This window comes from Musca autumnalis, unplaced genomic scaffold (genome assembly GCF_047663935.1).
Source record: "Musca autumnalis isolate F117 unplaced genomic scaffold, ASM4766393v1 scaffold_5, whole genome shotgun sequence".
Lineage (NCBI taxonomy): Eukaryota > Metazoa > Arthropoda > Insecta > Diptera > Muscidae > Musca > Musca autumnalis.
The window spans coordinates 46,181,558-46,195,789 of record NW_027412088.1 but is presented as its reverse complement, the minus strand read 5'-3'; the positions used below and the strand labels follow the sequence as shown (position 1 = coordinate 46,195,789).

Sequence of the window (14,232 nt, the reverse complement as noted above, 5' to 3'; positions counted from 1 at the left end):
ACGCACATCAACTATTGTAACGTATTTCAGTTTCCAGAATTAAACAGAATAAATCTTGCTTAAGTTTGTTAATTTATCAATAAGTCTTTTATTTATAACATAAAAGCACAACTAAATCTTTTACTCAAACGTAAGAGTACAACAACTGGCGACGAGGACGGTGAATAAGGAAATAAATTCTTTAATTTCAATTCATCTACGCAAAAATCAACTGCACATAAAATGTCAAGCGAGAACATTGTGAAATTACTAGCTGAACAGCAAGCGGCTATGAATCTTCAAACGCAGTTACTGCAACAATTAACAAATCTACTTCAAGCACAGAGTACTGGAAACACCAAAGATGCTACGAGTCCCAGCACTTCAAAAGCAGCATTGATGGAATCTCTTTCACATTCCATGGCAGACTTCGTGTATGAACCGGAAAGCGGATTAATTTTTCAAGCGTGGTACAATCGCTACCAACATGTCTTCGAAAAAGAAGCCCAATCTCTGGACGATCATGACAAAGTTGCGTTACTCTGGAGAAAGATGTCAAACAGTGTTCACGAAAGATTCAGGAACTACGTTCTTCCAAAGAATCCAACAGAAATGAGTCTCAAAGACACCCTGGAGAAACTTAACAAACTATTTGGTAAGGTAGAAACTCAAGTGTCTCAACGCTACAAGTGTTTGCAAATGAAAAAACTTGAAGGAGAAGACTATAAGGAATACGCCGGTAGAGTTAACTTACAGTGCGAACTCTTCAAGCTAAATGAAATGCAAGTGGATCAATTCAAGTGCCTAATCTATGTCTTAGGTTTACAATCAAGCAAAGACAACGACATTCGCTTACGTTTACTCAAATTGCTAGACGAAGCAAAGGACTCCACAACTCTAGACACTCTTGTAGATGAAACTCAACGACTCATGGATTTGAAAACAGACAATACATTGATCGAGCATCAATCGCAATCAATATGCGCAGTCAAGAAATTCGCCAAGAACAACAACAAGCATTCCCATAAAATTCCTAAAACGCCCTGCTGGTTATGCGGAGACATGCATTACTCAAAATACTGTCCATTTAAAAATCATAAATGTTCAAAGTGTCAGCAGACAGGTCACAAGGATAACTTTTGCAAAAGCGCAAAACGAGGCAAGTCCACTACAGACAAAACTGCAGTCAAGTCGGACAAAACAAAATACAACGCCAACGCTGTATTCTCTTCAAAGCAACTCCAATTTCAACAATTGCGAAAATATACCACCGTGGAAATAAACAAGAAACAAGTCAAATTACAAATCGACACAGCATCCGATATTTCAATCATATCACGATCAACATGGGAATACATAGGTAAGCCTCACGTACACAAAACAAATGATACTGCAACAGACGTGAATTCCAACAGCATCAGCCTAATCGGAAAGTGTCAATGCAACACAACGGTATCAGACAAAACGCTAACTCTACAATGTTACGTCACGGAAATCGATAACTTAAACATAATGGGTATCGACTGGATACAAAGTTTTAACCTTTGGGACAAACCAATTTCAGCTTGGTGTCGCCAAATATCAAACGATGAATACATATCAAACCTGAGAAGCAAGTTCAAACCTGTTTTCGACAACAGCAGTCTTGGCCTTTGTACAAAAACCAAAGTGCATATTAAACTTCTTCCAGACGCAAAAGAAACATTCATTGCAAAACGCCCAGTACCATATGCCGTGAGAACAGAAATAGAAACAGAGCTAGATAGACTTGAAAAAGCAAATATCATCACACCAGTCAATTCTTCAAAATTTGCAGCGCCAATAGTCGTAAGTAGAAGGAACGGAAAAATTAGAATTTGTGCAGACTATTCCACGGGTCTCAACAATTCAATTGAACCAAATCAGTATCCTCTGCCCACTCCTGAAGAAATTCTCTCAGATTGTCACGATTGTATGATATTTAGTCATTTGGATCTCTCTGACGCATATCTACAAGTAGAAGTCGACGATCAAAGCAAAGACTTGCTAACTATTAATACTCACAAAGGGTTATACAGATTTAATCGCCTCACTCCAGGTATAAAATCAGCACCAGGATCCTTCCAGCGAATCATGGATGAGCTATGCACAGGCATCCAAGGAGCACGAGCGTACATAGACGACATAGTCTTGGCAAGTAGATATCTTCACGATCACAAAACTAATCTTAATTTGTTATTACAGAAAATTCAAGATTACGGGTTCAAACTCAAATTCGAAAAATGTCAATTTTTCAAACCATCAATCAAGTATCTAGGTCAAATCATAGATAAAAATGGCATACGACCTGATCCAGATAAAATTCTTGCAATACAGAACCTGAAGGTCCCTGAAAACATTTCAGAAGTACGATCTTTACTAGGCTCCATAAACCACTATGGAAAGTATGTCTACAACATGAGAAACATCCGAAAACCACTAGATGATCTCTTAAAAAAAGATCACAAATTCATTTGGACCAAAGAATGTCAACAATCTCTCAACGAATTCAAACGCATTCTAACATCGGATTTACTACTAACTCATTACAATCCAGCATTGCCAATTCACATTGCAGCGGACGCATCATCACATGGCATCGGAGCGGTAATATACCATACTTACCCAGACAACAGTGTCAAAGCCATTCATCACGTCTCCAGATCACTTACTCCAACGGAGCGAAATTACAGTCAAATCGAAAAAGAAGGACTAGCACTAGTTTTCGCCGTACAACGTTTCCACAAAATGATTTTCGGAAGAAAATTCACCCTACATACCGACCATAAGCCATTGCTCACCATATTTGGTTCCAAAAAAGGTATTCCGGTCTACACCGCGAACAGGTTACAACGTTGGGCTCTCATCCTTCTCACCTACGATTTCGATATAAAGTATACCAATACAAAGGATTTTGGACATGCAGACGTTCTGTCAAGATTGATAAGCGCACATGAAAAACCATCAGACGAGTACATCATAGCTTCAATCAACCTAGAAAACGACATAAGATATGACATCACAGACGCCGTATCAACACTGCCAGTTAGCTTCAAAATGATACAGGATGCAACCAAAAAGGATTCAACCTTACAAACAGTTTCAAACTACGTATACAACGGCTGGCCAGAAAACAAAAACAGCATAGATTCTTCAATTCTTCCATATTTCAACAGGCAAGATTCAATATCAATAACAGATGATTGTCTTATGTTCAATACGCGCATAATAGTACCCGAATGCTACAGAAAACAAATTCTCAAACAACTGCATCGCGGACACATAGGAACAGAAAGAAGCAAATCTATCGCACGCAGCTACGTATATTGGCCAAACATAGACAAGGACATAGAGACTTACGTCAAGAAATGCAACAATTGCCAACTCGCAGCAAAAAGTCCCATCAAAACCAACCTTTGTCCTTGGCCCACAACAACACGCGTTCTCGAACGTGTTCACATAGATTACGCAGGTCCTGTAAAAAGCATTTACTACCTCGTAATAGTGGATTCATATTCCAAATATCCCGTCATATATGAAACTTCATCAACCACGACCGCAGCAACATTAAGGTTACTAACAACTTATTGTTCACAGTTTGGAAATCCTGAACAAATCGTATCCGACAATGGAACACAATTTTCCTCAGCGGATTTTGAAAATTGGTGTTCTCAACGAGGAATCAAACATACACGAACAGTTCGATATCACCCAAGTTCCAATGGTCAAGCAGAAAGATTCGTCGATACTCTCAAACGATCTTTAAAAAAATCAGAGGGAAAGGAGACGGCATCTAATGCACTACAAACATTCTTAGAAGTGTATCGTTCAACACCGAACAAAAACTCACCTAATGAACTCTCTCCAGCGGAATCATTCCTAGGTCGAAAAATGAGAACAGTTTTCGATTTAATAACAAAGCCTCCACCAGCGAGCAGAGAGAGAAACATTCAAATGGAGAAACAATACAACCGGAAACATGGTACAAAACAACGAAATTTCATCACTGGAGATCTTGTCTACGCTAAACACTTCAAAGGTAATAAAAGCTACTGGGTTCCAGGTGAAATTATCAACAAAGTGGGTAATGTTACCTACAACACTCTCATTCAAGTGGATAAGAGACAAATTCTTGTGAGATCTCACGCAGATCAACTCCGAGCAAGAGAAACCGATCAAAATGTACCTGCAGAGCAAAATGATAATCTTCCTCTTCAAATCCTACTAGAAGACTTCAACATTAGTCCACCAATGGAAGAAGACTTCACAACTCCACCATCATCACCGGTTATGCACCCACAACGCATCACTTCTCGAAGAAACCCTGTACAGCCAATATCCCGGACCCCCGAGAAGTCTCAAAAAGGGAGATGTTAGGGTTCTACTGTAAACAATCACCCAGTCAGCATTTTTTGAAAATTTTAATCAAATTCGAGTCTTTTTTGATCCGACTGCACGATTAAAAAGCTAGAATATGAGCTCATTTTCTGATCATAAATGACTCCTTTGTCGGTAGGAAAACATAACCTCAGGCGACTCTTCTAAACAAATCACAAATGAGTCTTTTTCGAGTCGTATTTCAATCATTTATTGGTGTTTTGTTGATTAATTTCGGACCCTTTTTCGAGTCTTTTTAGAGTCATGTTTATAATCATTTATGAGTCTTTAGGGAGTCATTTATGAGTCTTTTTGTTATACGAAATAAATTAAAAAAATTTTCTTTTTATTCTTCTTTGTTTCTTTCCTTTGCTTTATAGTCTTTTCTGCTTTGTTATGTCTTTTAATTATCCTTTATGTTGCTTGGTGGTTAGTATACTGCTTCTTCATTTCACTTGGCAAAACCTGTTGTGTTGTGTTTGTCTGTACCTTTAATATTATACGTTACATTTATATCAAAATTTTGTAGAAAGTGTATATGAGAATTTTATTTTTTTATTTACAACCAAATAAAAATAAAACAAAGCAATCAGTTTTTTATCACCTAACTGTTCAAAATATGATCAGAGTATACATAATTATAATCACTTTTCAAACACCTGTATGACCCTTTTTTGATTAAGCATTTTTCAATCTTCCAGATGATCAAAATGTGACAATAAATAACAAAAAATTGTCACATTTTAAACACCTCAATGATTTATTTGTGATTGCTACACATTTGTTGTTGTATTTTAAATTGAACTCTTTTTAATCATTACTGGGAGTCACTTTCGAGTCCCTTTCTGATCACACAAGCGACTTAATCAATTTTTGATCACCAAAAGGACTCTAAAAAGACTCCTCAATGTGATTTTTGAAAAAACAGTCTTCTAAATGCTATCTGGGCAGAAACTAGGCATCATTGTTATTATACATACACACACACACACTTGCTACCCTCATGCTATACTCTTTCTCACTCAGTCAGTCTCTTTCAGTCATTCAGACAACACAGTCATTGTATTACACCACAAGTATTAACACGCACATCAACTATTGTAACGTATTTCAGTTTCCAGAATTAAACAGAATAAATCTTGCTTAAGTTTGTTAATTTATCAATAAGTCTTTTATTTATAACATAAAAGCACAACTAAATCTTTTACTCAAACGTAAGAGTACAACATAGGGGTTTTTTGCAACTTGCATGCTATTTTCTCAGGAAGTATGGACTTGCCCCTAATGAAACTTGTAACGTCGTATAGAGGCAGTGAATACAAGTTGCTAGAACAAAAATCAGAGCGATTCGAGTGATGACCCTAAACTGAACTTTTCCGAAATTTTGTGTGGGAGGTACACAAAGGAGTATACCGATTGAATCCATATTGAAATCTTATCTATGTCTGGTACACATTTCACGATGGGCAAAGTATGGACCAAATCGAAGGGAGTACCCTTCAATAGTTATCGTGCGCACAAATTTTCCGAACATTTTCGAACTTTTGTGGGGGAGGTACAGGAAGGATTGGACCGATATAACCCATTTTCGAACTTAAACTAAGTTTGTTCAAAATATTACGAAAGCCAAATTTTGGACCGAATCGGTTGATCCGTTCGAGAGTTGTCGTGCGCTCCAGTCAGCCAGACAGACGGACGGACGGACATGGCTAGATCGACTCCAAATTGTCTGAAACACATTTCGTCCAAACATACTTGGTGTCTAAAACCACTATTTCGATGAGCCACATTTTCATCGTATCAAAGTGTATATACCCTCCTTAGCCTAAAGGCTGAGGGTATAAAAAAGAAAACAACACAATGACATGATCTCGTTGCAGTACTTGCTCGGGCTCTGGTGTTACCGTAAGAGTCGTCCCAATCACCGTATAGTGGATAGGAGTCCCCTACCCAGGCATGTCAGGAGGAATCTTCATGATCTGAAAAGAGAGGTGGAACGTTATAATAGAGAAACATCACGGATCGCTTTGAAGGATTTGCTAAAAGATGGACTACATCGAACAACTTTTCACAAGCTGAAGGAAGGAATTTAGCTGTCGACAAAGTCCTCTTATTATTCACTACTTCTTTAATTTCAAATATTAGCAGTGGTTTGGCTTAGACTACCTCCTCTTGAGACAACAAATTCTAAAAGCTTTATAGAAAAATTGTTTTTTTTTTTTTTTTTTTTTTGCCAGCAAATATGGCACATTTGTCCGTCTCATTATCACACATCTACATTAACATTGAAGTTGATAATGACGACACGACATTCCAAGCCATATTTGGATATAACCGGCTCAGTCGCAGAGTGGGTGTATGAAGTAATTGCTTAACCAATCACCATGTACTTATAATGGCAATCAACCATAAATGAGAAACGTAAAGAGATACCGCTTTTTACTGTCATACCCACCCCTCCACCACAACAAGGGAGACTTCATAGACAAAGAATGAGAGGTATATCATTTTTCGTTGGAAAATAAGTGAATAGTTCGATTAGGTGTTGGAGATTTTAAGAAAAAAATGAAGTATTGATTTGAATGATATTTTAAGAGAATTCATTTGAATATGTATCTGTTAATTATTTCCATAAAATTATATGCTTTTATTTGCCAAAAAAACGAAAACTATAAATAGCCCATTTTATTTTTTTTTGCAAACTTTTTTTTTACCCAGCTAAGGCGCTACTTGCACAAATTTACTGAGTGCGGTGATTAATTAAAGCTACTTTAGATGCAAGACAACGTTTTGTTCATTGACTCAGTTGAAATTTCTCTATCTCGTGCATTTTATTTCATTATTGAAATACATATTCAAATAATGAACATGCAAGGCGCACCGCACCACACACTAAAAGTAATTCAATGTTTGGAGGGGTTCGTTTGTGGGGAGAAAAAGAAAAGCAGTAACAAAAACAAATACACATTGATGCACAAATCATCAGTCACGATTCATCATTAATTTATTAGATATTGTTGGAAAGAAGTAACATAAAAAATATCAACAAAATATGGATGAGGAAAACATTATATACAAATTTTACTTTTTTTATGAAGACGCGATTAAACTTTTTTCAGATCTATAACAAAAATTGGACCCAATTTTAGAAAATACTACAACGAATTCTTAAAAAAATAATCTGATTATTTGAAAAATACTTTGCCAAAGCCAAGTAATATTTTTGTATGTGCTACATTTGAAATACTTTTCCTTTCATTTCATAATAAATTTAATTTTGATTCAACAATTCAATTCAACAAATTTGTCGAGAGTCAAAATTTCAATTCCAATTTGTGTTTAAATAACTTGAAATTGCAAAAATTTGATCGCGTTTTAAATCATATTGGAGAGCACCTCCTGCTGCAGAAAAATTGTATGTTCAAAATAACGTGAAATTGCAAAAATTTGGTCGTTTTTGAAATCGTTTTGGAGAACATCTCCTGGTGCTGAAGAAATGAGTTGCCGCGTTGTTTGTAGTGGTGAAGAAGGGGGCAGTGGTTCGGGTGGAAAATGCATGCGCCCAGGACCATTAACCAGAAATGGCTATCTGAACTATTTGCGAGAATACCGACAAAGGCATTGCGGTCTGACAGCGGTGGAAACAGTACGGCAAGGCGCAATGGCGTGGAATAAATTGAGCCAAGAAGAGAAGAACCGCTACAAACAAATGGTAAGCAGAAAAAGAAATAAAATTAACATACTAATTCAATAATGTTAACATATTTTTTTTTTGCAGGGCTCGAGTATAGCCAGCCGTAGGCGACGTAGTGCCTTTGCACCGCGAAGAATGAGACGAAGTGCATCATTACGCAGAAATGCAAGGTCTCGTTCGGGTCGCCGTTCATTATCTGCTCGAAGGAGATCAGTTCGACGTTCCAGAAGATGATGTGTTTGATTGTTGATCAAGGAACATTTTTATAACATTTGTGTGTAAAAAATTATTGTCAATAAAATTTTATTTTCATATACATGTACATACAGTTAGTCAACTATATTATTGCAAACGATGAATTTTTAAAAATTTTGAAGTTTAATTAGGAATTACTACAAGAAATTCTTTCAATAATGTTGGACTTTTTGTAAATATCTGTTGATTTACCTGTTAATGACAACATCAAGCCAATAAATACAGAAATCGGTTGGAAATAACAAAAACAACGGGCAAAAAGGATAGGTACCTGGTTTTTTGTGGTGTCAACTAAATAATTGCAAAATGAATTAATGTGCAATAAAATCGTGGAGTTTCCTCCGCGATTTTTTCCATTTAAGGATTTTTAAGACTTTTATGGTATGTGGACATGTAGATCCATAATTTTTGATCATAAATTAATTTTTGTGTGTGTAACATAGACGGTATATTCAGAAAAAGAGAAAGTCAGGTAAACGGTTTCGGAAAATATGCTACATTTGGTCTATTCCAATTATAATAATGGTAAATCCGAAAGAGAAATCCCTAAAAACACCTCTCGTAACCTGAGAAGTGTACACAACATCATCTACCGCACCGAGAAAGAAGCCAGGCTCAAACTGAGGGCGTTACATGGCAGGTCCAAAATAGTAACCACACGAATTGACTGTAGAATGATTAAAGAAATTAACGAAATAGCCCAAAGCAGCACCAGAGAATAGCTTTTTCTTATTAAAAATGATTTTGGAGTAAGTGTGTCACATGGAAAAGTCAGAAAAGTGCTACATAATAACAAACACTCATCACGAGTGACTAGGTAAAAACCATTGCCCTCCCATCACAATATATAGAAACTATTCAGACTTGTTATAGACAACTTTTCACGTCATCTTTAGTATTGGGATGGCGTTATATTTTCTGATGAGACTAAGATTATGTTGCACCATCACAATGGACCTCAAAAAGTATTGGGAAAACCCTTGAAAGCCATGGAAAACAAAAATTTAATACATAGCGTAAAGTTAGGAAAACCGTCAGTTATGGTATGGGGTTATATACCAAGCAGTGACGTTGGTAAAATCCTGATTTTGGAAGAAACAATGACATAGGAGGTTTATTTGGATGTTTTAAGAAACGATTTAACCAAAAGCGTCAAGAAATTTGGGCCTGTTGGTCCTGAAAATTGAAACAAATTGCAATATAAGTACTACAAAGACATCGACCCTAAGCATAAATCTAATTTATGTAGGACTTGGTTGTCATACAACTGTACCAAAGACATTTACATCCCGTTCAAGTGTCTAGATATTAACTCCATCGAAAATTCATAGGTACACCAGAAGGAAAAAGTCGGGAATAGGTCGCCCACTAACCCGGGGAACTAAATAAAATGCAATAAAGAAGAATGGCTAAAAAATACCATTGCAATATGACATTCCGAAATTTATTTATTAAATTCAGATTCGTTTACAAGCTGTTTTTGATCCAAATGTGGGCATACCAAATTTTAGAACCAACTTTTCGAAAAATACCGTGAAAGACTGAAAAGTTGTGAATTTTGCAATTCTTTAGTTGACAGTGCAAATAATGAGTTGTACTAATTTTTGTTAATTTTAAGAAAATATTTAGTGAAATTTAGCTATTTTTTATTTTATTATATTAATAAACATGTGTAAGAATTGTATTGTTAACAAAAATGTTAATAATTATATCTATTTATACCAATAAAATGATGTTTTATTTAAAATTTTGTAATAATTTTCGTTTTGCAATAATTAAGTTGACTAACTGTACATATGTATGTACATGTACATATGTACCAAAAATAATTTGTTTTAAACATTATCCGGTGTAATTAATACAGCGCAAAAAAATACACAGCATTTGTAATGAGACAAACAAACTGAACATAACGGGAACAAAATGTTTTCAATAAACAGAAATTTTTTACAACAGCAATAGGTCTGTCTGGTTACCCTAAAATTTGTAACAACTTGTACCAATTGTTGCTGGAAGTCGTCTGTTAACACAAAAAATCAGCAAGAGAGAGCGATTCGAGAGAGACATTTTGACAGTTCTATCACTGAGAGTGCAAATTCTTGCTGGACAAATTTCTTCTAGCAAGCACTAGCAATGCTTCTTCTTCCTGAAAACAGTCAATCATCTGTTTTTAGTTTTTTTTTTTTTTTTTATTTATGTTTGTGAACATTAAGAAGAATTTTATTGTGCAAATAACATAGTCAGTCTAATTGTATTGTTTTATGGAGAACAAATTTGTAAAGTGGAAAAATACTTTTTGTTTCATTTTCTTTTTTATTTTAAATAAAATACAACGTGCTTGCTTCCTTTATTGGCGGACAAATTGTTCTGTTTTGGCAAGCCAGCTGATTGCTTGCTGGGAAGTTGTATGTTTACTTTTTACAATTTTCTAGCAAAAGAGAATAAAAACCCCTTACTCTCTGAGAAAGTTCTTGCTGGACAATTCTTTCTGGGAAAGTAACCAGACAGACTTAAAGTTTACATGATCAATAATTAAAAAAAAACAATAAGGAAAAGATCAAATTCGGGCAGGGCCTACTATATGATGCCCTACACCACTGTGAATATGTAAAATATAAATCGGAGCTATATCCAGATCTTAACCGATTTCGATATAATTTGGCACATTTATTTCCAGACCGAATTCAGTCACACATTCCAAATATCATTGAAATCGGACTTATATAGCGTGTTTGGTGCAGCAAATACGCGAAATCGGCCGAAAATATATATGGGAGCTATATCCAAATCTGAACCGATTTCTAGACCGAATTCAGACACACATTCCAAATTTTATCGAAATCGGAAATATATAGCGTGTTTGGTACAAAAAATACGTGAAATCGGCCGAAAATATATATAGGAGCTATATACAAATCTGAACCGATTTCGATATAATTTGGGAGACTTATTTCTAGACCGAATTCAGTCAAACATTCCAAATGTCATCAAAATCGGACGTATATAGCGTGTTTGGTGCAGCAAATACGTGAAATCGGGCGAAAATATATATGGGACCTATATCCAAATCTGAACCGATTTTCACCAAAAGCAATAGCGTTCAGGCTTCCGCAAATCAGCGGCCTTGGAACATTTCCCGCCTATGTTTTCCCCAGCAGCTTTTGTGGCATTCACCGGCGGGGTTGTCACAGTAGCTGGGGGCTGATGTGGCAACTCCTCCCGTGAATTCCCAATTTGCTTCTACGACTTCGAGGACCGTGTCGGTGGGGCCAGTGTGGTCCGGGTGTCTTCCCCTACCGCAGACACATTAGGGGTCCGCAAAGGGTTCGAACAGGCCGGCACTACTGGATTTTGTACTGTGGCTGGTTCCGGGGAAGTCAAGCCAGTCGTTGGGCTGGCGCCTACCTCCAGATCCGGCCTCGGAATCCGGTCGATTGGAAGTGGAAGCTTCTCAAAATGAGGGTATTTCCTCTCAATACGCCTCAAGAAGCGGAGCTTCAACCTAATCTCCCGGAATTCCGCCGGGGAGACCTCACCTGGAGACTTGTCTACAAATCTAGAGCAGTAGTTAACTGCTCTTTTGTAGCCATGTTTATCCTTTCTCCCGGGCCTTACTACTCTTGATGGATGGGGAGGTGAGAGAATTTCCAGTCTCCTCATCCATAGCCTCATCCACCAAGGCGTCCTGCCTGGGAAGACTAGGTCTATCGGTCGCGACCTACGTAACATCCCCTGACGGAGTTACTCCCTTCCCATCCGGTTTTGTACTCCCAGAAGCAACCGAGGGGGACATCTCCTTGTCCTTCTGAGATTGGATGACAGTAGTATCCATCTCATCATCAGACAGGGGGATGTCCTCCCAGTTGCTTATGGGAGAACTTTCCCAACTCAGGTGAATGCACTTTCCCTCAGGAGATTGAGCAATTCCCTGCTCTGCGAGTTTATTGAGTCGCTAACTCTGTCCAGGGTCGGTGTGGAACAGTCGTCCCCGCCCAAATTTAGGTTAATTGCACTAGGTGCAGCAGTGTCCATAGTCATAGCAGGGGTCGTTATCAAAGGGGTTTGGGTTTTTGTTGTTTTTTTTTTTTTTTGTTTTTTAATATTGTCATCCATAGAAATTTTTTTTAGATGGGGGAACTGTGTACAACCATGGCATAGCCCTCCACTACCGTTATTGGAACTTGACAATTAAGCCTGCTACTCGTTGAGGTGCCTAGGTATCAACGAGGCTCCGTTATAATACAGTCGGTACCCTGACTGCAAACCTTAAACACCGATAGGCACGTGGTCGCTTAACACCGCGGTGTTAGGGGATATCGAATTATTTTGGTAGGAGATCAGTAACCAAATATATGTCACTCACCCCAAAAGTACACTGTAGGATTTCAGTGTATTGTGTAGGTCTTCGACAAGGAGTGGATAACCTTTGGTCAGTGACAACCCCCCAGTTCAACACTAAAGAAATTGAATGAGCAGATTGTGGCGTCAAGCCCCCGCATCGCGCCAAGATTGTTATCCCCGACGGGATGTGTCTTCAGATGGTCCTCTGAGGATAAAAAGATTATTTTAGTACAGCGACACAATGGACTACTCTCGTTGAAGTTCTTGCTCGAATCTTACCGTGAGAGCAATCTTAATTGCCACATATGGTGGAAATTAGATACAGTAGATAGACCTTGGCATCCTGAATACAACGACATATAATTTTTTTCGGGGGGAAGTACATACTTCCCGAGATATGGGTCTTGACATTTCGGAAATTTCGTACTTTAACACCTTTAGGCTGAAATTTTTACAGTAGATAGCCCTGGCATCCTGAACTCAACGTTATATAATTTTCCGGGGGGAAGTCCATACTTCCCGAGGTATGGATGTTGACATTTTACAATTCTGATGTGGCAATATGGACATCGTTTTAAAGCTTATGGAGAGTACTTTTTTGCACGCGACCTATTTTTACACCTGTTTATAGGAGAATGTATTAAATTCCTGGTCAACGCCGGCTACTTAGGAAACTTTAAAAGTAAGAAAGTTTTGATCGCGTAGCCCACTTTTGTCCCTGTCCACAGGAGAAATCTTAAATCCCCGGCCGAAGGCCGTCTACTTAATGACACTTTCAATTTAAAAGAAAGTGTTGATCGCGTAGCCCACTTTTGTCCCTGTCCACAGGAAAAAGTCTTAAATATCCTGTCAAAGGCCGGCTACTTAAGAACACTTTAAATTTAAAAGAAAGTTTTGTTCCTGTCCATAGGAGAAAGTCTTAAATCCCCGGCCGAAAGCCGGCTACTTAAAAACACTTCCAATTTAAAAGGGAGTTTTGATAGCGTAGCCCATTTTTTGTCCCTGTCCATAATGGTGATAAAAGGAAGTACGGATTTCCCCGCGGAAAGCTATATATCGTTGTGTTCAGTGTGCCAAGGGCTATCTACTGTAAAAAATTCAGCCCGATCCCAGGGGTGCCCATAAACAACATAAAGGTATTACAAGAACGAAATTTCCGAAATGTCAAGACCCATATCTCAGGAAGTATGGAACTTCCCCCAGAAAATTATATATCGTTGGAATCAGGGTCTCAATGGCTACCTATGGTAAATATTTCGGACCGATCCGAGAGGTGCCCCTAAACGACACTTGTTCCAGGTATCTTCATGATCTAGAAAGAGAAGCCAAAAGTTGCAAGTGAGAAACCCCTAGGATCAGCAAGCCTATGAAGCAGGTTAAATAGCATTCACTCAGATGCAGTCGCAGATGCCATAGCCTAGCCTGACCTAATAATTCTTTTCTATCAACCGGTAATTCTTGGTACCATTAAAAGGAAACTTTTGTAATTTTTAGTAATTATGTAATTTATAATATAAATATTATGAAGGATCTAAAAATGTGGACCTAATGTGAAATTAGAGATAACG

General features: G+C 37.6%; 2 protein-coding genes across 3 annotated transcripts in view; one reads left to right on the top strand and one right to left on the bottom strand.

Annotated features, from left to right (window-relative positions):
• tud (tudor domain containing protein) overlaps positions 1 to 14,232 on the bottom strand; it is a 66,479-nt gene that overhangs the window by 24,534 nt on the left and 27,713 nt on the right. The gene's annotated exons all lie outside the window — the stretch shown is intronic.
• LOC141405145 (uncharacterized) lies at positions 7,662 to 8,390 on the top strand. Its single transcript, XM_073989182.1, has 2 exons — positions 7,662 to 8,086; positions 8,153 to 8,390. Exons 1-2 carry the CDS (start codon positions 7,871 to 7,873, stop codon positions 8,300 to 8,302), a joined length of 366 nt encoding a protein of 121 aa, XP_073845283.1. The 5' UTR covers positions 7,662 to 7,870; the 3' UTR covers positions 8,303 to 8,390.